This window comes from Tyto alba, unplaced genomic scaffold (genome assembly GCF_018691265.1).
Source record: "Tyto alba isolate M040663 unplaced genomic scaffold, T.alba_DEE_v4.0 Super-Scaffold_13, whole genome shotgun sequence".
Taxonomy (NCBI): domain Eukaryota; kingdom Metazoa; phylum Chordata; class Aves; order Strigiformes; family Tytonidae; genus Tyto; species Tyto alba.
The window spans coordinates 1,160,469-1,186,729 of NW_024881275.1; the positions used below are offsets into that span (position 1 = coordinate 1,160,469).

Genomic DNA, 26,261 nt, shown 5'->3' on the forward strand with positions numbered 1-26,261 from the left:
CTCTAAAATCTCCAGGTGTGTGGGGCTTCTGCTTTTTTTTTTTTTTCCTCCTCTGGAAAACTGCAGACCAGACAGTTTGTTGTTCAACATTTCAGTGTTTTTCCCCTTCCCTTTTATTTCGACCTTTAATTAACCCATGCTGCATTTTACCTGATTGATTTCAAATCATTTTTCCAGCTAATCAAGAGTACTTTTGAATTTCAGGCTGTTCTCAGAAGCACTGATAGCTCTCCCAGGGTGCACTTTCTCATGTTAAACAAAAAAGCACTTACTCCTGCATTCAAGTTACTGAAAAAGTACCAAACAGTTCTACATCATTCTTGTAGACCTTATTTGATCAGTCTTCTGGCTTTTTAATCTCTGGTATCTACTACTGAGTCTGATTTTAGCCAGTTGTGAACCTAACTAACAGTAATTTTATCTAGACTCCATTTCCATAGCTTGCGGAAGATCAGATCAGCGAGGCCACTGCCACTGTGCATTCGAAGTCCTGATTTCCCCACTGATTTCTTCCTTACTCACCAGGCCAGCTATCCTGACAAAGCCAGGAGATGATTATTTTAATGTGATTTGTCAGCAGATTCACAGTGGCGGTCTTTGGCCTCTCCAGTGACCATTAGGACCTTGCACCTGCCACAGTAACTCCCATTTTTTTTTCACCAGGACAGTGGTACCTCTCCTGCCTTTGTAACCGCTTGAAGGGAAGAAGAAAGGTTCAGAAGCTGATCCGGCCAATGCCCTTGGTAGCTTCCTGTAAACCTCAGGAGGCTGGGTTGACTTGCCTACATCTAATCAATAGGCTTGACCCTGCTGGAATTCCAGCCTGCCCCCTTCTCCCTCTCACTCCCCAACACCTCCGCAGTGTTAATGCCACGTAACATGCTCAGCATGTTGGGAAAGCAGATTTTTTTCCCTTGTTAGCTGGCCAAGCTTGGGTGTTGCAAACCTCGTTTGATCCGTGTCATAATAATGCAGAGAAACTGAGCACCATCACATGGTTAATGTATTCTGCCTTGGACTCAAATTAGCTCAGTCCCGTACCAACACAGGTAGATTGTTTATTGCAGACGAAGGCAGGAAGGGGGCACCGGGGGGCTTTTGCTGTCTCTCTCCAACTCTGCAGGACAAACGCTCATACAAAACCAATAAATAACTTGGAAAAAAAAATCTTTGCTCTCAACGAACAAGTCGCTGCCTTATTTTTAAACGAGCACTTTAAGAAGCCCAGATACACAAAGAAGCACCAGCCTAGACACAGTGGCTCAGGACGCGATGCCCGGGGGGCTCACGCTGCAGCGTCACCCGGCGAGGGGCCGTCCCCACCCCCCGACACGGTAACCCCGCTCCCTGAGCCGGCGCGTTCCTGGGGGTTCCCGCATCCTCTGCAAACCTGCCCCCGTTGTCCCGGGACAACAGCCTGTCATACAAGAAGTTGTTGCAAGCAGCTACGGTAAGAAGTTTGTTTTCCCAATTTGTTTTTTGTTTTTTTTTTTTTGTTTTTTTTTTTTTAATTATTTTTTTTTTTCCCCCCCGTTTCACGGAGTACCACAAACCGCACTTTTGTAAGCCTAACGCTTTGTGAGGGGAAGTACATCCCAAAAGCTCTTGTCTTTAAAGAAAGCACAGAACTGACAAAATACAATTTTCCCTAGTAATGTAAACAGTCATTAAAAAAAAAAAAAAAAAAAAAAGCACAAACACAAAACACATATAGTTCACCACAATTTTATTTTACTGTGTTCTGTACAACATACTTCATTCTGTCCAGACCTCTGGAAAGTGATCAATTTTTAAATTCTTTTTCTGCCTGAACAAGCCTTCATATGACTATATTTATTTTTTTTACGTGTGCAACTTATACATTACACTGCTAAGATGTGGATTTTGTCTAAATAATTTCACTGCTGTCTGAACTTATTCTAGCAAAAATTATCATGACATGTGCTACAGTGTTTCAAAGTTTTTTTAACTATTAATTTGTTCCTTGCCTATCAAAAAAAAAAAGAAAAAATGCTACCATAGCACTAAGTAGTAGAAGGCAAGCTTTAATGTTCTATGAACACAAAAATATAAAACAGCTACAGCATTCATACATATGTACCTAACTGTAGCGTGGCAAGCTGTTTCCGAAATGCATAGGGAGTGCTTAGCCATCAGAAAATACATGTATTTTTCATGTTTATTTTACTTGTTTTCTCCTACCACTGAGTATTTCATTACAGAACGCATTTAGGTATGAAGTATAATGTCATCCTGAACTGTTACTATAGCAGCAACAACCGTGATCAACAATAAGCAAATCTAAGTGCTGCTACAATTACATTTTTCCTTCAGCAGAAGAGTTATTAGCTAAATCTTACCTTCTTCCAAAACAGCTTTGTTTTTTTTGTCACACCCCTGGAAAAATGTGAAATGGTATTTTTACGTTAAGTTCTCCTGAAAGCTACAATTGCATCTCCTCTATGTACATTGCAGGTTCCAGTTCTCCACTCTTTGATGCACATTAACACATTTACCTGCACAATCTAACTGCATGATGGAGATTCAGACAAGCAGTTTTCATCTCGTGCTATGTTAATCACACCATCCCTTTTCAGAGAACTGCTCTACTCACAGTTTGGTCAGAGGGTTTTGCTTTGGGTTTGTTTGGTTTGTTTTTTAATTTCTGGCAGTGACCAGAGACCAGATTCCTCTTCACTTACACACATGTCCAATTAGTAGCCAATGCCTACCATGAAATTTTAAACAGCAAGGAGTAGTAAGTACCAGATCAGAAACCAAAAGATTAGAAGGCAGATCTTGAAAAGATGGAGAGTCAATCATGTATAAAACAGGAATGTTGACATAATAAGTACCTGAATAAACTGCATCTACATTCAGACCAACAGTAGTTGTTAACTTTTGGATTATATTTTAACCACTATAGCTTCTCTAAGGTGAATGAATGTGCGTCCACTGTGGGCTTAAAATCCGCCTTGATGCAAAGGTGGCTCCAGCACTTTCCACCATAATTGGTACCCCACTACACTAAATTTTGTAATCCTTGCTTTAGTTTGTTCTTAGAAATGGAAATTCCTGTTGAGTTCTAATGCTTAATACTCTGCATTTTTGCAAAGAGCTAAATATTCCATACATGCAATTAGTACTTAGGTACTATCCCTTCCTGTGCATAACTGTTACAGAAGTATAACGTGTAAAAACCTAGATTTGCTGTGCCAGCTAGTTATATAAAATGCTTCTGGCTTTCTAACACACAGCAGTAATTGTTTGGGCATCTTTGCTTTCAGTAGCTTATATAAGACAATAATTCTAACCCTTGAATCACAGTATAAGATTACAAATGCAGAATGTTTTCATATCCTCAGTCATATTAAATCTAGGTTGTTTTTATTTACGTACTTTGACTAAGCCACTTGTCAATTGCATTCTCATATTTTTTTGGTTCCTTTAACCAGTCTTGATGCCACCTAAGGTTGGCAATAACATTTGAGTAATTCTGACCCAAACTTTGTTTCCAGATGATAAACTGTCTTTTGTTATACTCCTGAACAGAAGAAGAAACCTTTGGGTAGTTTACTACAGAGTAGAGTATTTTGTCCAAGGAATGAACAATTACCGGGAATTTTATGGCGACGTTTGTCAGCTCATCTGGGTCAGCAGTAAGGTCTGGAACAAACAAAAAGTCAGTGAAGAGCCAACTTGCATTTAAGTAAGTTATTGAGTCAGTTAGGACACAGAAGTTGTAACATACCAAACAGTTGTGGAAGTACTGAACGGCCGTCCGAGTACGCGATGTATTTCCATTTTCCAGTTCGCAGCATGTAGGTGGAAGAATTCACATTGCACCCGTGGAACTCACTCAGCACCCACGAGGGCCGGGGCCCTCTGGGTGACACCTCGTTTTCAGCCTTCTCACGCAGCAGTGGTATAAGAGAATATCCACTGAGGTTCTGAGGGACAGGAATTCTTGCTATATCTAAGCAAAGATACACAAAGTCAAAACGGTACTGCAGTTACCATGATTAGGAAAGACTAATGTAATGCTACAGGCGCTGAACATAAATTCTATTTCAGTCATAAAACATGCGTTCCAAATTATTCTCCTTGTAGATCACAGGAACCCCAAAATACACAATTAAAGAAGCTTTAAGGAACCAAGGTCAGCTCCCCACCACCTTGACCAAAAGCAGTATCAATTATGTCCAAGTCAGTCTTTAACAGATGTTAAAACTGATTGCAATAGCCTCCAGTGATGGGTGGTGTTTTTTGTTTGTTTGTTTGTTTGTTTGTTTTTTCCAATCATGATTTTATGCCCTTCCCTTCTGCTCTGACTACGTCAGGCAAGAGAAACAGATTGTCAGAGCATGAAAGGATCCTAAAAGTTTCATATCCAACATGGTCTAACCATGCATTTCTTTGATAATAATGGTGCTAAGCTCCTGTCTAGCATTCTTCACCGGTGAATAACAAAACACTTTACAAAAGGTGGCCATTATGGTTACCAACTAAAACTGATGGGGAAACTGAGGAACAGGGTCACTTGCTCCTCTGGTAGGGCTGGAGATGAAGATGGTATCAGAGGTGGTACCAATACAGTGCACGTATGGAACACTGGATGACTCTATAGCCTACTGGCGGCCCCTAGAGGATGCTATAACTTGAATAAGCTCCTCAGTATCAATTTACATCACAAGTGCCTCTAGCTCCCAAAGATCAGGTCAATATCAAGCATCTGCAAAGATCTCTCTGAGACATTCTGAAAAACATACTTGAGAATCCCAGGGATGTTACCTAATCTTAGGTGTGTCCTAAAAACAGGGTATGACAGTATCGCTGTTTTCAATCACTCCACTGAACACAGCATATAGCCATTCAAAATTCAACACTTCACGGAGTACTGTGGTACTATTTTATCTTCTGTTCTATGCCGAGTGGTGATACTCAGTGCATATAAATTGTCCACAGGTGACTTTTTCCTTTATCAGCATGTATCTTCCTTTTTCTCCTCTGCTTCTGCAGCATATATACCTGTCACTAATCCGTAGTTCTTCCTCTAGTAAATAAAAAGGCCAGCATTTGAATAAGCACTAGGAAGACCTGTAGCATGTAAACCCAGCAGCTTCCAGTGTGTGGACTCAAAACTTGAACAAATACATACTACATTTGAACAAGTTAAAAAGGGGTATAGGCCTTGCTCCTCTGACATCTTAATCCAGTAATGCTGTTAGTTGCAGTAACTGCTTTCTCCACATGCCAACGCTCCAGGCTGGCACCTTCAGTAGCTCCTGCGTTTCCAACAGAGACCCGAAGGTACTTCCACACAGACCAACAAAGCCAGTGCTGTCTGGAGGAAAGGCTATGCTACATCCTGTTAAAAAATGACTTCTGGCTGAATTATCTGTATCACACAGATTCTGCTGGAATCAAAACATCTGGAGTGCCCTTGCTACAGGGTGCACCTAATCTCAAAGTCAGTAAAGGAGGAAGTCTCGAGCAAAGCATTTGGATGATGTCTTGAGAGATTACTGCCCTGAGACAACCCAAAGCAGAGGGATTACATTTATCACAAAAAGACTTGAAATCTGTTTCCTCACTAGTCAGCAGTAGCATGCAGCCTGAATTGATACTAGATGACAGAGATGATCCTTCATGTTTTTACATTCATCTTGACGTATGTGCCTTTTTTGACATTCAGATTACAGGAAAGGGGAACTGCCAGAACAGAAGGAAAGGCCTTATAAATACAAAGTTCTGGAAGGAAAAAGAAAAGGAGGAAAAGAACAAGAAGGAAGGCTGTTAAACCACCTGACCATTTATGTCATATGGGGAAATGGCACACAGAGGAGAAAAAAAGAGATTTTTAACTCTACATACCATACTGCAACATATATAAGAGCCATATCTAATACAGATTACTTTATATATATATAAAAGACTTTATATCAGAATTTAGAAGAGAAAGCTACTCAGATTATATCCTATTTTCAACTGCATAACTGGTTCAAAAGTTTTGAGAAGAGACAGGCAGGTGAGTATCTTCTGTTCTGTTTTTAGAGAATCAACTTAATACAGAAAAGGGTTTTTCACTGAATTTCACTGCTAGGAGTACAGTTTTATCTACTGTCCCATGTTCTCTCAGGCAATTGCAGTGTACAAGTGACACTTCTTAAAGACCAAGCTTTGTAGACTGCCTTGAAAAGAACATTTTTCTGATCAGTAGCCTAAAAGATCCCAGATAAAGGCCTCGAATGCCAACTTCACCTAATGTTTAGTTCCAGTAAGATTCATCTCCTGTACGGTTCACCACAGGTTATTGTTCAAAAATTTAATCTTAAAAGTAATTTCCATCCATGTGTATGTAATTTGACGTCAGTTCTTTCCATATGGTTCTATGCCCCATAATGAGTATTTCCATGTCCAAGAAGGTCATAATGGATATCCATTACTATATATCTATTATGCTTGCCCAGACCAATTGTATGTTTCCTATACAAAGTCTTTATCATGTTTCTTCCATGTGACCCTTCATAAAGAACATTCCTTTGATAAACTAGTGAACCTGCCATCCTTTCAAGTTTAAATTCATCTCTGGATGCATTTACACTGTAACTTCTACAGTAAACTGTTAGGAATGAAGGCTAGCAAGGATTATTCATATCTAAAATGCATCTGATTGATTATATATAAGATTTTTTGTTATTAAAAAAAGACGATAAAAAACATTCACTGCAATTATGCTGATGATAGTAACAGTAATTTTTATGTAATTTTTTTGCATTTTGTGTGAAGTCTGTAAGTATGCTCCACAGATAAATTGTTATCTCCTGTTGTGTCGCTACGTTGTCTCACAAAGTGAAAACATAATTCTTACTATAATACAAATGTATAATAATAACTGTAACTGAGAAAAAAGATTTTAGTTTGAAACTCCCTTAACTCACCAAGCATAGTAGGATATATATCCACGAGAGATACCACATTTGGTATTTGCTGCTGTTCTTTTACACCTGGCCCCATAACTAAAAGAGGAACATGGGAACTTCCTTCATACATGCTCATTTTATAGAACTGCCGGTGTTCCATAGCAAGTTCCCCATGATCTGCAGTGAATATGACGATTGTTTTTTTAAGAAGCCCAGTATCTCTCAGAGCTGAAATAACCTCGCCTGCAACAAGAAAAAAGATACACCTTCAAAATATTCCTCCCAACTTCTGTACCTGTAAAGCAGCATGCAAACCCTGAGGAATCCCAGTCAGAGGTTTGGAAACTCTCTGCCACAGAAGGCAGCGCCTGAAATGTTCAGCCCAGAATAATGTACAGTCGCCAATGAGTTGCAAGGGTCTGGCTCCCAACAAAGTGTAAAGGGCACTGAACAACAACCATAAACATTTCAAAAGGCAAGGATGCACCACAGGACAAGCTGCATTTCTGCTATTGTCAGTTTTGCTTAATTTCTAGCATAAGTAATAAATGTTATTTCAGCAGCAGTAAAATAGGCCAGCAGAAGCCCTGACATTAGAATTAGGGTGAAAGACTCTTGACAGTATCCACCTCACACATAATCAGTGGAAGTTGCTCCTTCCTGTGGCCACATCCCCACAGGAGCCCCTCACACATAGATTTGTGCAACAAACACAGGGCCAAGATCAGTGAAGTTGGTAATTAAACAAAGCACTTACGTAGCTTTAACATTAAAACACCAGAATGATTCTTGTTTAAACAGACTAGTTAAAAACTAAAAATATGTTACCAAATTAAACCCCAGTGCAGTTACTCTAGTGGAAGGTGTCCCTGCCCATGGCGGGGGGCGTTGGAACTAGATGATCTGTAAGGTCCCTGCCAACCTGAACCGTTCTATGATTCTGTGGTAATTCCATACTTTGCAACACTTTAATTCCCTAAAACTGTCAAGCTCCTGTTGATCTCTTTCCTTCCATAAAATGTGGAAGAGTAAGTCTGTGTCTTTCAAATTACTTTATCATTCTAGCATTGCTAAAAAAAATAGCTTATTTACTCATTAATTTCATATTAGCATGCAATGAAATTCTTCTTCTTCCACGACCACTTTTCAAATTAAGAAATAAAATACTGTAAATGAAGACCAATTTGCATTATAATTTTTATGTATGTAGACCTTACTGCAAAGTAGGAAGATTTCTGAATGCCTAATTAATTTTTCTCCCTAACTTTCAATAATATGCTACTAAGGGAGACTTCAAAGGTAACTTTATTGTTTAGTTTATGTGTAACGGCTGTCACCCAGTCTACACATTTGAAATCAATCTCTAAGGAAACTGCTTATGCCCTAAAATTTATCTTTCCTTCCAGCTCTGCTTTGCTGGTCTGTCCCCTTCATAATCGTTTCCATTATTTCAGTTAGCACTTAATCAAATCAAAGAGTATTTAGTTCCTCTTGTACAATGTTTTGCTGCAGTTCATGGGCTTTTACAGGGTCTCTGACTAGTGGTTGTGATCACTTTTCAGACTGCTCTGAATTCACTTTGCAATAGCCTTAAAAGCTACCCAGTTATTTATCACATAGACTGATTAAGCAACATCCATATGACCTACTCCCAGGTCTGAACTGTTTTTTTTTTTCCAGACCAACTCTATCAGCATTTTCTTAAAAAAAAATCTAAACAAGAAAACCCACTGAATAATGAAACATTACCTACCCAGCATGGCATCTGTCTCTGCACACATAGCATAATAAAATGCTCTAATGTTTCTCACTTCTTGCTTTGTAAACTCTCCTGTGCAATTCTTGGTGTAAGATGAGTAATAGTCTACTGGATGCATCTCTGAAAGAGAAGACCACTTGGGTATTTTAATGGCTTCATAAGTTACCTAAAATAAGAAGAAATTAACATTACTTTAGCAACTGAATTAAACAAATTTTTAAAAAATAGATTTAATTTAAAATTTTTTAGCATAAATTCACTGTTCTCATTTTGTAATGCAGGAAACACCAGCTGCTTACCTGTTACATGGTGCTGCTATCTCCTCCATACTTCCCCTCTGCTTCCACAGGTGTCAAGTCATTTTAAAAGAGAGCTATAAAAATCAACTAGAAACTAAGACCTGGAGCCAGAAATATGTGCTTTACCACCTGATGTCTTTTTTTAAGAGAGATACTGCAGAACAACCTTCTAGAACTGTACTCTAGAGTAAGTACAGAAGCATCAGCATAGTGTCTCATTAACTATGGGATAACTATAAACCATATGTATCAAAAATATCAGGTGTTATGTGAGCCTACAGAACAACATGGAAATTCACTTCAGCTGGGAAGGTCTCCACAGCAGTGGATGACAGGTCTTGACACGGTGATAAAAATAACTCTCTACATTAGTCCAATTTTCTAATACTTTTCTATTTGTTTCTACAGATGTCAATCCATTTAATTGTAAAGTGTAAGATCAGTCTGAAACTAAAAAGCAGGAGCTAATCGGTTACAAATAATGCTGGATTTGTATATTGAAACTGGAATAGCCAGAGATACTGTGTGCTACAGTGCCAGCTTTAGAGCCTCAAAGTTTGAGATACACATTTAGCCTAGGCAGTCATACTTGTAAGCATACCCTTAATTAAGTGCCGCATTTAACAGCGTTAATTACTTCTATATTGTAGTCTTACAGCACAAACTACATAGCAAAGATATAAGCTCAGTAGGAAAACCTCAAGTTTATTAAATAATAAAACCACACCTGTTGCTCCCACTTATCTCTGAAAATCTTCTCTAACAGAGCTGAGACCTAGATTATGGCACAGCAGCTCCAGTGCCTGTGCAGCACCTTCCCAGGGCTCCACGCCTGGGCTGGCCCCAAACACGGGCAGCACTGGTTCCTGATAAAATATGGGCACACTTACCATCCAAGGGGCTCCACGCAGTACAAAAGCAATCAGACCAAAGTTGTCCCTAGGAGCATTACATCCCTATTTATTGGTGTAGCAATTTAAGTATTGGCCCCTGCTGAACCCAATTCGGTTTTGCTCCTAGTTGTGGCATGGATAACTAAGAGCTGTCTGGGCAGCGACTAGCATGGTGTCTGTCTGTCAAGCACATGGTGTATCTTTGACCACCAGTGCTGTTACAGCCGTGTGTTCCATTACCCACAAAGTTCCACCTTCCACAACTGTCAATATTCCCTCTTGAGTTATCTAGCAGATGTATTAAGTCATAGAATTACAGAATGATTCAGGTCAGAAAAGACCTTTAATACTGAGCCCAACCTCACACTGCCAACTCCACCCCTAAACCACGTCCCTAAGCACCACATCTTCTAAATCCCTCCAGGGATGGTGACTCCACCACTGCCCTGGGCAGCCTGTTCCAATGCTTGATAACCCTTTCAGTGAAGAGATTTTCCCTAATATCCAACATAAACCTCCCCTGGTGTAACTTGAGGCCATTTCCTCTCATCCTGTCACTTGTTACTTGGGAGAAGAGACAGGCAGCTAAACAGCTGGTAAGACAGCAGGAGATAAAATGCCCACAGGGATAAAACCCAGCTTAGTAATACTCAAACAGACATACCAAAACCTACATTTCTTTAGGCTCTATAGAAAATAGGCTGCAAGAAGAAATCATGGAAGATAAAGTATTAGCAGACAACTGCTTCAGTCATCTTCCTCTTACTGAAGGCCCTTGGCTATGTAGTCACATTTTGGACTCCTCAAATGTTATTTATTAGTTGCTTAAGATATAATGGGAGCAAAAAATGTCCCTCTCCATCCACAATTTGTCAGAAGGCTGAACCCTCTTCTACAGGGCTTTAAGGATTCACAAAGTCATAATCCCTTTGCCTGTCTGCAATAATTCATAGCTAGGAAAGAAGCCACATGCCCTGAAAAAGTGCCACCTTGTGCAAAATAGAGGGGACCATCTGCTTAACAACACAGGGTTTCATAAACATACCATGTTGATACTCCATTCTGTATTAGCTCCACAGTAAACATAATCTAATTCAAGTTCTTCATCTATGCACTCAAACTTCCTCATGAGATTGATCTCTGCCATTTTCAAACACTACTTCTTCCATGGTCAAAACACAGATACATTCCAGAAGAATCAGTTAATGGTCAAGAAACGGTAAAATGTGGGTCACATAACTGAGTACGTGTATGTAGTGGCAGAAAGGACCTCAATAAACTATGCAGCTCAAGAACTCTAACTGGTTTAAGGATGACAAAAATTTGTCAGAGATATCAGTGCTAGATCTTGTTTTCTGCAAATGAAGGATTTTTCCCCCATGCTTCTCTCCTCACAAATTTCTCCCTATCCCTGGAAGAAAAGAACCCACAACCCTCACTATTACAAAGAAATTCACATCTCTCAACCTTCATTTGTATACCCATTTTCCTATGTCTTTGTATTTTTGTTGCACTCAGAAAAAGAGATTTTGCAGTTCCCCAGTTGAAAAGGTCAAATGAGATATAAGTTGTGTATGTGTTTTTTCAAAGGAAGCATAAAATCTTTTCAACCTAATTCTCAGTTCTTCAGCTGCAGAGAATCTTAATGCCTTTATGCAGTGAAAGCTGTTGTAACCCATTTAAATTTTTATGACAGATAATGGCATCTGGAGACCACACAAGACAGAGAAAAAAAATATTTACTACTTCTTTGGAATGAAGCGCTATCTGTTAGCTTTCCACATATGGACATAATGGGACTTTTCCACACTCTAAAACCATTGAAAAGCCATAATAGCATGGAAAGAAGTTAACAGAAAAGAGGGCCTTCCGCTGTGTCTTACTACTTCACGTTCTAGGTTCATATTGTAAGAAAAGTCAATCTCTCACTATAAAACTCAGACAGAATGATCAAATATAGCATCACTTATAACAAGTATTATACAGAATGTCATAAACAATGAACTTCAGACCATTACTGAAAAAAAGTTACAGCTAAGTATAGCAAAAATTTCAATCTCCACTTAATGTTTCCAGCCACTGAACTCCAAATTTCTTTATTGATTGTGACTACTGCTAACAAACCCTTTCCTACGACAGAGAATCCTCACTTCTATTTGCTTAGACTTAAATCAGAAATCTAACATCTCATCCAAGTAATTTCTTACTGTGTACTGAAATACCAGAACTGGGTGGGACTTGAAAAATCATGTGAGGAATAAAATACTGCTCATAGTAAGTACAATTATAAATAAATTTATATTTAAATTTCATCTTCATATACCTTTTCAAGCCAATATGGAGATGTTAAAAATGTAGAGGATCCAAAATTTTCTCCTGCATAGGGTGATGGATATGGGTGTGGCAAATTTAGTCCCAAGTAAAGAACAAACGGTTCACTAAGGTTAATGGCTTCTTCCTTTAGCCAATTTACTGCTTTATCTGTATTCCGCCAATCTGCTTCCATCACTCGCACACGCTTCCTATCACCAGTAAGATTTACCATGGGTCTCCCTTCTTGCCGGAGCAGGAAGTCAACATCCCTAGTCCAGGCTTCCACACGGTTACTGAAAATACATACACAAGATACATACTCAGTGGAAAATGTTCTCTTCACTTTTCCTCCAAGTCAAGACAGTTAAGAATTCCTGAAGAACTTTCCCTATACTTGTAGCTGCAATCTACTTGTAATTTCTACATAAAGGAGAATTGTCATTCAATTGATCAATAGCTATTCTGCATCTACTTTATACTCAAAGTTTTAGCCATTTTTTTTCTGCTTCTGAATCTTCTTTCTTATTTATTATAACTTCATGTCAGAACAGTTCTCACATCTACAAAATAATTTTTAGAAATAGCATCTCCATCTTGTTGACCCTGCTCCCCATTCAGGCATGGATTCACACGCTGTTTACCTGGTAAAGAGAGACTTAGATTTTTGTTATTTGAAAAAGTCCCGTGGGAAATAACTTGCCTGGAAAGGCTGACTTTAGAAGCAACATTCTGGTTTTGAATTGTATTATTACAACATTTTTAAACACTTATGACAAAAGCCTCTTAAGTGTGATTTATCTTGTACAATTGCTTTTGACAGTTGATAAACGCTACCAAGAAAAGGGAGTAACAGAGGAGGGTGTAGAGAAAGCAAGAACAAGAAAAAAAAAAAAAAAAAAAAAGATAACACTTATAACACTTTGATGACAAAATATTTTTGGAATGGATTTTCTAATATCATGACAATTGTTGCCTCTCTAAAACCCTGAAAAATCTGAGCTGCAGGTGCCCTTGTTTCTTTGCCAGAGTGAATGTTGTGGTTTGAGCTCAGAGAGCAACTGAGCACCATGCAGCTGCTCACTCAAACCTTTCCCTTCGGGAATGGGTAGGAGAAAGTAAAACAAAAGGCTCATGCATTGAGGCAAAGACAGGGAGGGGTGCTCACCGGTTATGGTCTGGGGCAAAAGACAGACTCGTTAGGGGAAGAAAAAGAACATGGCTTTAATTCAGTCACTAGCAACAACAACACTTAACAGACAGAGTATGACAATGAGAAGCATTACCACCTGTTACAAACAGCTTCTCCCCATCCCTCCCTTCTCCCAGGCTCAGCTCTGCTCCCAGTATCTCTACCACCTCCTCCTCCCCATCAGTGCAGGGGGCAGGGGACGAGGGGGTGCAGTCAGTTCTCCACAGGGGTAGGACTCCTCACATCCCTCCCCTGCTCCCCGGGGCTCCCCTCTCACTGCAGACAGTCCTCCACAAACCTTCTCCGCAGTGAGTCCTCCCCACAGGCCGCAGCCGTTCCAGAGCTGCTCCAGCATGGAGCATAACTTATAACTATCTTATAAGTCACATTCAAATGTATACTTAGTATATTCCATTGTGTGTTTGTATTTTTAAGATATGTGTAACTCCTAGTTACAGAGATGATTTGTATTAGCAATGCACTATTTGCAATAGGTTAGGACAAAGCAGAATCAATGCATGTTACAGAACTGCAGTATTGCAGGAGAAAAGCTGACAACTCTTTTTTTATTAGGTAAATATGGGAACAGGGAGCAGTGGTGGTTTTGTAGTTTAAAGAGACAACACATATGCTCGAGTAAAGTTTCTAAAGAGATAATACCGCCCGCTGAATCTTGAGCTAGCTGAAATGTTCTATATTCCTTTGCTAGTCTCCTTTTTAACAAGAAATTAAAATAGCAGGACATTTTAATTATCTCCACAATGAACAAGAACCTTAGTTATAACTCTTCTACACTACTTATAGATTGCTTAATTGGCTACTGAGGGTTTTTAAATCTCTACACAGATGGCATGCTAGGAATGAGATGTACGTTTTGCTCTGACTGATGAATTGTATTTGCAGTTTTCATTTTTTGAATTAAAAACTGTAAACTGCCATTTTCAAATTCCTCTTATGTAGGCACAGAAAGGCTGACTAACCATGTGTTTGTTTTCATTTATTCTCAACCCCTACCCACACTTATTCCAACAGCAATAAGGATTTGATCCGGTTAAGTACAGATCTCAATCTCTCGCTGAAGAGAAAGATAGCAAAAAAAAATATCAAAAATTTGCACCAGGTGAAAATGTAGGATAAAGGCCTAGGGCAAAAGACAATTAAAAAACTGCAACACCATAGACTTTGCAGTATTTTCCTGTTATCTCTGAAGTGGCTAAGAATTCAGCCTCATGGGACCAAGAGCTATGCAAATACAATGTGATTATATGGTTACATCGTAATTTCTGTTTGTGAGACTTTAACCATATCACTAAAGTAGATGAACAGGGCAGAATGAGAGGAATCAGAGTACATGATTGTAGCTCAACTGATACTGGTGTTGCTACAGTTTTGCAAAAACCCTGAATTATCTTAATTTATTTCTCATCTATGGAGATCCGTAACAAAAATATTTAGAATGTTACAAGTAGAACCATTCGAATGTGAGGGTACCAGGCAAAATAAGTATAAATCAAGGTTAAAGTAAAGGTGTGCACTGATAGCCAAGAACACGAATGACATCAGCAAAACAGGTCAGTACTGAAGAAGGGGCTGTCAGTGTTAAGATCACCTTACAGACAACTTATCAGCAGCATCCTCATAGCAGGATGGCAACCGGGTCACTGCGCACTGTGTGTATTCCAACAGGAACAGAAAACCCAAATACAGCTAGATAGCCACAAGAAAGAAACAAAAAGGCTATTTGCCTAATGCTCCCGAAGACCAAAGTAAGCAGGAGTTCAAGGCAAAGTATCGCACATTAGCAACTTTTCATTCCTAAAGAGTGTAAAATACCTATGCAATATGCCATTTCATCATTGCCAATCAGCAGAAAAATAGGAAAGAGCTTATCAGATGACATCCCTTGCCCTATCGCATGCTAGCAATCCTGTTCAGACTACTTGAACACAAATCTTAGTATTTGTGAGTATGTTTGTGGATATGAGATTGTGAGTTGGCAGAGTTTACCAACTTAGAAAATTAAGCAACATAAAAATTATGTTCCTCTTCTGTATAGTCTGACATCAAAGTTTTCTTTGCATTAATTCCTACACATTAAAATTTATCTGGGAACTAAAGACTATATGTTTGCTTAGCTTTGCACTCCCCATGTGAAGGCCTTTGTACCGAAACCAGAATTCACCTATGATCTTCAGCTCAGGCAAATGAAAGCAAGACTTCTGGAAACAAGATATTTATATGCAACTAACCTTTTTTTCAGTGCCACCTTTGTGTTCCAGTTATCATATGAACAGCCAGGAACTTCTGGAATTAATTAGAGCGGCTCTTCTTTAAACCTGAAGTGACTTTAGATTAGAGATAAACAGATTTCAAAGTTATTAAACATTTCTTCTATCTCAGTGAAGGGCAGGGTGAGTGCATACTATATACTAGTTAGACAATACAGAATTTTCTCTGCACAAAAGTGATTGAGAAGAAAAGTGTAAGGATCTGCATAATAATGCAGATAATTTTATTTTTTTTTGGAGTAATTTTCATTTAATGAAAAACTGTTCTAGACGTGCTTAATGATGCACCCAGAGAATCATCTCTGTCTTGCTTCACTACACAGAACAAAATCTGACCCTTTGCTTTCTCAAAGAATGGTCTGTTACTGGCACTTTATAGTGTGCTGTTAAAACTATGCTCTTTTGAAAACCATGAATTCCTGAAGCAATCACAATAAATCATCTCTACATTACAGTAATACAAACACCTGTAAACAATCGTGTTAATGTTTAGCTGTTTCTTGCCAGAGAGGAAACTTTCTCAACATTCATACAAGCAAGCATAAAGAATCAGAATAATCCTATAGCAGATGAATTTTCAGTATGTTGTACAAGTAATTGTGTCTTACTGGAAAAAAAAAAAAAAAAGTTTTAAGAATAATGCAGAATAATACAGACTTTGGGAAAAAAAAAATTAGAAAAGCAGAGGTTGAACATGCATCTGTTATAGTTGATGTTAAGTCACAAAGAAGAGCTGCAGACAGAGACAGGAGAGAAGCATCAGTAGTACACAAATACACTGCCTGGTAAAGTAAGTAAACATTAAGTTCTTGCTCTAAGTCTGTATTTGAATAATCTTTTACATACAGTGTACAACTGGAACATTGAGAAAGGGAAAAGAACTTCCTTTTCTTCTTTGACAGTCTTAAACTGGAGAAGAAATTATTACTTTGGCCAGATTCTAAAGTGGATACTATTTATAAGTATTTTGTAGATGAAAAGCAGTATGTACATGCAACATACTATTAACTACTAATGTGACTTTTCAACTTCTGATTGCTCATTTTAATGAGAGAAGTGAGGAAAATTTAAGGAACTCTAACCTTTTCTTTTTAACAAAGAAAAAGCTCCTCTTTATTATTATTTCAACAATGGACATCACTATTAATCAGGAAGATAGTGCATCTTCATAAAAACACATGGACAGGCGACACCACATTTTGTCCCCACTGTGCAGACATACTATACTTACTATTTTTTGAACATAAAGCAGTCAGTTTCTAAATGTTTCTTCATAAATTTCTGTAATTGTAGTAATTTTTTTTTTTTTTAAAGAGAGCTTTACAGCATAAGAAGTAGACTGGTCTTGTGTGGCGCGGTGTTGGTAGCAAGGGGGGCTGCAGGGGTGGCTCCTGCCAGAAGCTGCCCCCACGTCCCACAGAGCCAAGGCCAGCCGGCTCCAGGACTGACCCGCCGCTGGTAGCGCCTCTGGGACTACGTGTGTAAGAAGGGGGAAAAACCACCTGCTTTGCCATTGCAGCTGGAGAGAGGAGCGAGAAGATGCGAGAGCCACAACTCTGCAGGCAGCCAGGTCAGTGGAGGAGGAGGAGGAGGAGGAGGAGGAGGAGGAGGAGGAGGAGGAGGAGGAGGAGGAGGAGGAGGAGGAGGAGGAGGAGGAGGAGGAGGAGGAGGAGGAGGAGGAGGAGGAGGAGGAGGAGGAGGAGGAGGAGGAGGAGGAGGAGGAGGAGGAGGAGGAGGAGGAGGAGGAGGAGGAGGAGGAGGAGGAGGAGGAGGAGGAGGAGGAGGAGGAGGAGGAGGAGGAGGAGGAGGAGGAGGAGGAGGAGGAGGAGGAGGAGGAGGAGGAGGAGGAGGAGGAGGAGGAGGAGGAGGAGGAGGAGGAGGAGGAGGAGGAGGAGGAGGAGGAGGAGGAGGAGAGCTCCAGGCCCGGGAACAGAGATTCCCCCACAGCAGCCCCTGGCCAGGCAGGCCGTGCCCTGCACCCACGGAGCTCACGGGGGAGCAGATGCCCACCTGCAGCCCCCACGCCGGGGCAGGGGGGTGTCCGAAGGGGACTGTGACCCCGTGGGGAGCCCCACGCCGGAGCAGGCTCCTGGCAGGACCCGTGGGCCCGTGGAGAGAGGAGCCCACGCTGGAGCAGGTTTGCTGGCAGCACTCGTGACCCCGGGGGGGACCCACGCTGGGGCAGCCTGTGCCTGAAGGGTGCACCCCGTGGGACGGACCCGCGCTGGAGCGGTTCCTGGAGAGCTGCAGCCCGTGGGCAGGACCCACCTCGGAGAAGTTCGTGGAGGGCTGTCTCCCGTGGGAGGGAGCCCGAGCCGGAGCAGGGGAGGAGTGTGAGGAGTCCTCCCCCTGAGGAGGAAGGAGCGGCAGGGACAAAGGGTGATGGACTGACCACAGCCCCCACTCCCCGTGCCCCTGCGCTGCTGGGAGGGGAGGGAGAGAAGTCGGGAGTGAAGCTGAGCCTGGGAAGAAGGGAGGGGTGGGGGGGAGGTGTCTTAACCCAAACAACTCATGCTTTGTGATGGCAGATTTAATATTCAAGTATTATCAAATATGTTTCTTTGCTCTGCTTTGCCTACACTGCTAACATAATCAAGCCAGGAAGTCTCAAGGTAAGGCAAAAACATTTCATGAATTTCTGTCAGAGAGCAATACCAATGATCAAAAAGAACCTTCATCCCTGTTGAGCAAAACCATAGTCTTAATACTCACCTACCGTTACAGGTAAAAGTGCATCTGCATGGGATATGCTTGCCTTAGCATAAAGTTGCAGGACAGACCCTCACTAGCTTCCTAACACAATTTCTTTTAAATTAAAGCTACTGCCATTTCAATCAGAGACAGGAACCCCTTGCCAGACCATTACATGACTTATTCACTCCTGTTCATTTCATAGCAGGAGAATCTCTCTCATTACCTTACTGAATGATGTCCAGAAGTATAGTCCAGTTTCCCATATTTCTGTGTGTGGTATCCATGCCTCTCCATGAGATCCATCCACGTTATGTAATCTGGATCGAGACCTTTGAAGTTATTCCAAGATTCTGTTAAATGAGTGAAGAGACCACTCCACATAGCTGGGGAAAAAAGGAAAATAAAAAAAAAAAAAGATATACAGTTTTTGATCAGTAGGTGGTACTTCCTATCTAAATATAAGTTGAATATACTTGAGATGGGATCAATCTTTTTATTATGTTAGGGGTAAGGAGTCCAGGCTGTGATCCAATAGAACAGGGAATACAAAGTATTACTCTTCCAAATCTTATTTTCATCATCAATATGAATAACATTTACTAAAATATTCCCCAGAATCGCAGAAGGTGCCATCATTCTAAGTGCTATATAATCATTAAATCAATGCTGTCTGTAGATCAGGAAACATTCTTATTGATTGCAGAAAGAAAATGTCATGGTACTATAGATCCTCATGAAGCAGTCATGTATTTACACGTGTTCCAGAGTATTACCTCCCCTTACTTCAGTTAGATTTTAATGTGAATTTATATTTAAGTAAGTTTGCAGAGGGAATTAGAGTATATTATTTCTGTAAAGACTATATGCCCTCAGTTTTATCCTTTTTAGGTAACCTACTTCACTACCGGCTGTAGATACAAAGTGAGACTATTAAAGAAGACGCCAAGAAGAAAGAAAACCAAAGGAAGAGTTGCAAAGGAACTATAAGGAAAGCTTTTATTAGCAAATTCCTGTGTTTCTTTGCAGCTTATCAAGAATCGTTCACTCTTCCCAATACTAACTTAGAGTCTAAGCTGTTCTATAAGCAATGGAAATATCCTGTAACCACAGTGTGCCAACCCCAATCCCATACCATGGCCATACTCTGACTTTCCCCACCCCAAAGTTCTCCTTCCTACCATCTCCTCTAGTGTCATCCCTGACACTTCCACAATAGATGTACCCTCAGTTCCTTGCAGGTCTCTACGCTACTGGCTAAACAAGAGATGACCCACTGGTTCAGAGCTGCACTTGTGGTAACTGACCAGTGGTCACGATGATGTTGATGGACCACCTAAAATGCTAAACAGAACTGAAGAACTGTTGAATTCATCATGCAGCCTCTTTCTCACCGGGAGGACTAGCTGCTACTTTCACAAAACTTCTTAAAATTAAATAACCTAATACGAGGTTACTGTTCTCAGCAACGAAGACTGGTTGAAAGACACAAAAATCAAGAAAAAGAAAACAAGACTGACAGCATGTTCATGTAACCTCAGTCACTGAAAATGGGACCTTCAGAATCAGAAAAGGGGACCAGTTTATTAATAAATGCAGTACTAAATACTAACACTAAATTTGACAATCTGTGCCTGCTGCAGTCAGGACAGGTTGCTTCTTCCAATATATACTTGAGAGAAAGGGGGATCTCCCTTTTGGATACAGATGAAATTTCATTTACCTCACCCCTGGAAGGTCTTTGCAACAACTGAAAAGGCTAGAAATGCTTTAAGATGTAACCTTTGATTCAATAGTATATCTTCCCTCTAACTTCCCAGAAAATTCTGCAAGTGTGAAATTGAACAGAGGACAATGATTGCAAAAAGTAAAGAAAAATACTGAAGCATTAAATTAAAGCTACTGAATGACATGTTATGTATTTAAGAGTGTTTGGAATAAATGTCATTGGAAGGCAGTGCTAACAGTCACTGCTTTATTCAGCTGTTTCCTGAGAACAGGAAAGATTCATTAACTTTGTATGGGGAAGGGAGAGTAGTTCTGAATGCAGCTACAGCACTGCAGCAGACAAACTGATGATTTCTCTACAACTCCTGAAGATTTTTCAAATATAATGAAGCTTCAGTGGAATTTGCAAAAATATTTGGGAGCTCACATAGAGGTGGAAAAAGGAGGAAAAAAAAAAGATGAGAAAATTGTATAAATTCAGACACAAACTAAAAAAATTGAGTCTTATTGAAAAACAAAACAAATTCCTCAGAATTAAATCATTTGAAATTTCCCATCATTACCACATATTTAAATTGACAGGTGCAAGTATTTATCTGACATTTTGCTTGGTCCTACCTGCACGGGAAGGACAACAAATTGGAGAATTGGTATAGGCGTTGAGAAAGACAGTGCCATATCTTTTCATAAAATTTATGAAAGGCAAATCCACAGTCTGATTTCCTGGATAAAATGTCAAGCGTCCATCCTGCAATCAGAGAAAACCAGTATATAAACAGCATTAACTCAAAATATTGGCTGCATTAATTCATAGGCCTGTTACCTTGAACTTGTATTATTCAAATGTTGGCAATTCTACTTAGGTATGGAAAATAAAGTGTTGAGAATCTTTAATTAGATCAATATAAAATGGATTACTTGTGAAAAAGTGTAATGTAAAAGATAACTGGACTTATTTCTGGTAAGATTACTTCCTTCCACTTCTATACATATTCTAACCTCCAGTTCTTGCGGGGGAAGGGTCCTACCATGATGCATTCAACAGGGATAGGTATGGTGAAAGATGAAAGGGAATCAGTCTGAATCCTAATGCAGATGTGTGCACTGGACCATATTTCTGTGAAGACAGAACTGATTTCTCAGTCTTCTGTTTCTAAACATTTATCTACACCATGTCTCTGTGAACTTATTTTAAACTATGGACTGGAAAAGTGATCAGCAAGCTGAAGGAAGGCTATTTTCCCACTGAAATGCCATCTGCAGTGGCTCCCTTTTGATGCTTTACTGATCCTTCATTTTACCTTTTCTTTAGCTAGAGTATTTAACCATAAACTTTAAAAAGATCCAGAGTTTTGAATTGGTATTTCTATTGTACAAAATTATGATGTCGTGAAGCCATATTTCATGCAGACTGCCCTGTTTCAGGTCACTGTCTTCTGTCAGTCATATGTCTTTCCTCGGTTCAGAAAGATGTCTCAATTCAGCCTCAGCCTTACCGGTCAGCTCTTCAAGTGAGTCTGCAGTTTTAATAGATCTCCCAGTCAGAGACATTATTCAGATGTGGGCATCTGAGTAGTCCTTGTCTAGATTTGTGATAGAAGCACAAACACCTTAAAGCATGGGTAGCTTAGAAGTTGTGTTTGGCACAGCATTTAGTTTGCAAGAGCATTCAAACAGTCAGACAAGAAGGCCAGAAGAGTTCATCAAACCCCAGTTACAATTCACCAGCTACCAGCTCATTTGTTCCAAAAACAGTGTACAAACTACCACATCAGCCTTTGCACAATAAATGCCAGCATGAAAATTCTTCCCTCTAATCCATATATGGTCAGTGGACCATCCTATCAAGTTACTTTATTTTTATTAAGTGAGAATAGTTCCTATACAAGAAACCATAGCAGAACAGGTGGTATGTGATTGCTTGTAACCCTGCACTAACTTCTTTGTATCCACATGCAGCCTATCAGCATCAGCAGCCTACAAAAAATGCTTTCCACACCATACATTGAGCAAGCTTAATTTGGCACAATGGGTTCTTGGTGTCTGCTGAAGATAATAGTCATCATTACATGACATTAAGTACAAAACTGTACTGTGGCTGTTACTGTATTTTTTTTTTGTTAGGTGAGAAATCTTGAAAACAATTATTTAGTGAGATATGACCTCTTCAACAGAAAATACTAAACTGAGCAACCACTTTGCTCCTGCTGATCATAACGAAAGATCAGCAGATTTGACCAGTGGGGAATCATGGCAGTTACTTTCTCTTCATACTGAATAGGTAGTTTTATTCATAAAAACTCCATGACTGCTTCAGATGGAGACCTTTGATCATCTACTTCAAAACTTAAAGAACATGTACAGTCTCAAGGGATGCAGGACGAAGGCCTAACCTTCTGTGCAATCTCACCTTTAAATAACAGTACATTTGAAACAGGTACAAACACTTCTTAGGCATCCGAGTCACAGTGAAAACTCCAATATATAACAGAAAATGCTATTAGATTAGAAAAAAACAGGCATATGGATGCATGAGTTATGAGAATTGTTAGATGCTACAGTTTGTAATTAAGAAAATGGTTTTTTAAAAAAACAGACTGCATTTGTTTTGAAAAGAGCTGTTTGAAACCTCGTACCTAACATAATATTCCCCTATATGAAACATTACACAAGCTTACATGGAAAGAACAATAAGTTTCCTTCCATCTTCAGCTTCTCAAGAACACAGGTCAGACAATGCAAGATGACTTACCAATTTCATATTATGCTGTTTTGCACATCAGCAGATATACTCCCAAATTTTGACTTTAGTTGAATATTCTGAAATTATTTGTGAGAGGACATTAAAAAACAACACCAAAAATAAGTGAGAGCAAACCTGAAGAATTCACAGGCTGTGTTACTACTGCTTCCGTTACACATGATTCTGCAGAGGTAGGCACTAATCGTCCAAGTGAGAATTTACAAAGAATACTGCACATACATAATCAGATTTTGCAAGGTTTCAGAAAGAACCCAGAAAACATAGTTAAGCACACCATAATTGTGCTCCACAGTAGGAAATAATTATTATAAGTTACTGAAATATTTTAAGATTACAATTATTCTGTCACTGTTTAAAATATTTTAACTTTATAGCAAAAGAACTTCATTAGCTCACTAGCTACCCAGCCACCGTTCATATATTAAGTCCACAATCAGAGACTAAAGTCTTTTTCTTCACTCTTTAGAGTTCAATCCAGGGACTGCATGCAGAAGAAAACAATTCCCTCCATTTGTTTTCTGGCAGAAAATGTTATTGGATAACATGGCATTGTAGCTTCATTTGCCACCAGTAGAGCTAACTGTGGCATCCCAGCACCACACTGCAATGGACAACTACAGAGTAAACCAGGCCACTGGAGATCAGACAACGGTAAAAGACTGATCACCTAATTTTGGACACTACAACAAATGGCAATCAGAACAAGCATTCAGTAGGACAAACTGGAAATAAAGCCGTAATCTGCAACATGAATGGAACTTGGGGCTGAAAGTGCTTTTTAGAAAATACATGACTGATGTGTCATCCTGCCAGCAACACATCCACAAGTTTCTCCAACAAAGTTACTGTTTGTCTGAACAGCTGGAGACAAGAGTTCATTCTTTCAATACTGGACAGACAAGTGACATGTCTATTCAGTGAAAGAAGTAAGCTGCTTTAACAGGCTGAGAAGGTGAAAGCTCTACAGCTATTTCTGGAAATCCGCTCCCCAAGAACTGTGTAGGACTTGCAGATTTTGAAGTCCCTGAGGAAATACAGTTATTCTGAGTTACACAAGCAAGCGCATTTCATCCAAGAACTTGAGCTGCATTGCAAAGAAAGCCTGTCATCACCCAGTGAACCTTAGGTAGCAATTCAGGAGCTGAATTGGCTACTATCTAGCACATTCCACCAGCAAGCCCTGCAAGAAGCACAGTGCTCTGTGTCACTTGCTGTGGTTGTTCAAGCAAGAGGTTACTGCCCTGGAGACCACAGGCAGTCCAGCATCACCAAGAAAACTTTTGTCACACTGAACAAAACTGGTGTGAGTCTTTCATAGACAGCATCACCCACAACAGAGGCAGGCACACTTTCTAATGAAAGCTCATACCTTTTAAGAGCCTACAGGATTTAAGGTTTTTTTCCAGACAAACTGTCAAGTCTCAACAGTACCCACCTCCTCCTGTTCCCTACTAGCAATGTAACCAAAATGATTTATCTGTCTTCAAATCCATCTCATAAAAAACTTATGCAACACAGTGATTCTTTTAACATACTCTTCTTTGTATGCACTACATAAATACAATACTTTTCAGACACAGCATCTTGTTCTTAACTGTTTTTGTAAGAACATCACAAACATCTGGGTCTTTGTCTTTCATTTTTGTAAGGGTTACCTCACTAATCCCTGTAAGATAGCCATGAGAATCCTCATGTCTACAGGACATATAGAAGCCCTACAAAGATTCATCTGCAGCTTTTGTTAGTATCTGGAGACAAACTGGCCATTGATGAACTCCCAGAAGCTACACTTCTATAAATTCAGCATTTTATTTGTAAATATAAGTTTTACTAAAAGCTGAAAGTTTGGAGAAAAAGTCTCATATACAAAAACCACACATTACTTCGGAATGTTAAAAGAGATTATATTCTCAAAATAAACAAACAATGGAGCCAAAGGAAGTAAAGTAAATACGGAGCTATTGCTTTATCTCTGAAATCACAGCAAACATGTTTTAAGAAAGGGTTTGAAGAAGGAAACACATGTTTACCAAATACTTAGGAAGAATTCATCCATCCCAAGAGTAACAGGCAGCAGGCAAGAAGTGCTCTTACCTGCGCAGTCAGGATGGAATTCTGAGATGACTGGGAGACAAGTGTTGATTTCTCAGTAGTAAATGAGAAGCCATGAGACGTGAGTCCTTGGAAATAATACCATGGAGCTTAAGTTTGATTTAACAGGAAGGAGAGCTCAGATGAGACAGAGAAACCAAGGCTTTTCCTTTCCTCAGAGTAAAACCCCCATAAAAACACTTCCAGTATGCTGAGCGGGCAGATAGAAGCAAGGTGAGAAAAGGGTGAAAAATGTGCTGTCTTTAGCTGTGAGCAAGGAAAGATACTTAGTATTTGTGAATGAAAAAAATCTTTTCTACACCTCCGGGCGTTAAATGTAACAATGAATCACTGTAATAAAGACACTAGAAATTTAAAAAACCCATACCTACTAGTTCCTGTATCCTTTTAGATATTGATTTGATAATTCATTGTAATATTTGTTATACCTAATAAAAGTCAATGTAAGTCAATATATGATGCCCAACACCTTAACTCCATCATTTAATCCACGATTACAGAAACACCCCCATCCCATCTGCTGCGGAGGCATAACGTTCCTAGGATTTAAAAGGGCAAGCATAACAGGATTTAGTGACCTCCCTTTCCTTTTCGCTTTTCAAGCCAAGATATAAGAGTCCATTTCACACACCGGGTCTGTCCCATTAACTGCTGCACTGCCCCACAGCCCTGCTGGCAAGCCGTATGAGCCACAGCCAACCGCGAGAATGACCTGTGCACAAGTTTCTGACTATTGTGGTGCACCGGGGAAAAAAATAAAATAGTAAAATAAAAACGTACAGCACGCTCCTGGGAAAAAAAGCCGAGTTTGGTTCAGAGTACAGGAGTTACCGACTGCCTCAGCCGCAGGGGAGGCCTGCCCTCATTGTCCCAAGCAAGCCGCCCCGCTCTGCGGAGGTTGGTGGGGAGTGAAAGAACACCCTTATTTTCGCTGCCATCCCGCCCTGGCCACTCACCAAGGAGTCGCAGGCCACCAGCACCACGCTAGGCCGCGGCTGGCTCCCGCGGGCGGTGGGCCGCGGCCTCGCCCCTACCCAGGGCGAGGCGGCCATGAGGAGGAGAAGCGGCAGCTCCAGCCCGGCCCGCCGCAGGGGCCCGCCGCCCCGCATCACCCCAGCGCCGGGATCCTGGAGTGGGCGGAGAAGGGAAGCGGCAGCACCCGAACGCCGATCCCGGGGCGGGGGGGGGGGGGGGGGCCGCGGCCTCAGCGGAGCCGTTCGCTCCCGCCCCGGCGCCGCGGACTACAGCTCCCAGCGTGACCCGCGAGGACTACAGCTCCCGGCGTGCCGCGGGGCCGCCGCA

At 40.4% G+C, this 26,261-nt stretch overlaps 1 protein-coding gene across 3 annotated transcripts; it reads right to left on the reverse strand.

Moving 5' to 3' along the window:
• Nucleotides 1-1,709: 1,709 nt before the first annotated feature.
• On the reverse strand, nt 1,710-26,228 carry ARSK (arylsulfatase family member K). 3 transcript variants are annotated; one of them, XM_042788031.1, is made up of 9 exons: nt 25,916-26,228; nt 20,702-20,831; nt 18,582-18,741; nt 12,198-12,480; nt 8,677-8,848; nt 6,942-7,166; nt 3,752-3,976; nt 3,617-3,666; nt 1,710-2,397 (listed from the first exon to the last, which is right to left on the reverse strand). In XM_042788031.1, the coding sequence occupies exons 1-9, from the start codon at nt 26,066-26,068 to the stop codon at nt 2,350-2,352; spliced, it is 1,446 nt and encodes a 481-aa protein (XP_042643965.1). In that variant the 5' UTR covers nt 26,069-26,228; the 3' UTR covers nt 1,710-2,349. The 3 variants fall into 3 exon arrangements, with proteins under 3 accessions (XP_042643965.1, XP_032848979.2, XP_042643966.1); XM_032993088.2 differs by having other exon boundaries at nt 1,710-3,666; nt 25,916-26,227; XM_042788032.1 differs by lacking the exon at nt 25,916-26,228 and adding an exon at nt 24,503-24,634 and having other exon boundaries at nt 1,710-3,666.
• Nucleotides 26,229-26,261: the final 33 nt, after the last annotated feature.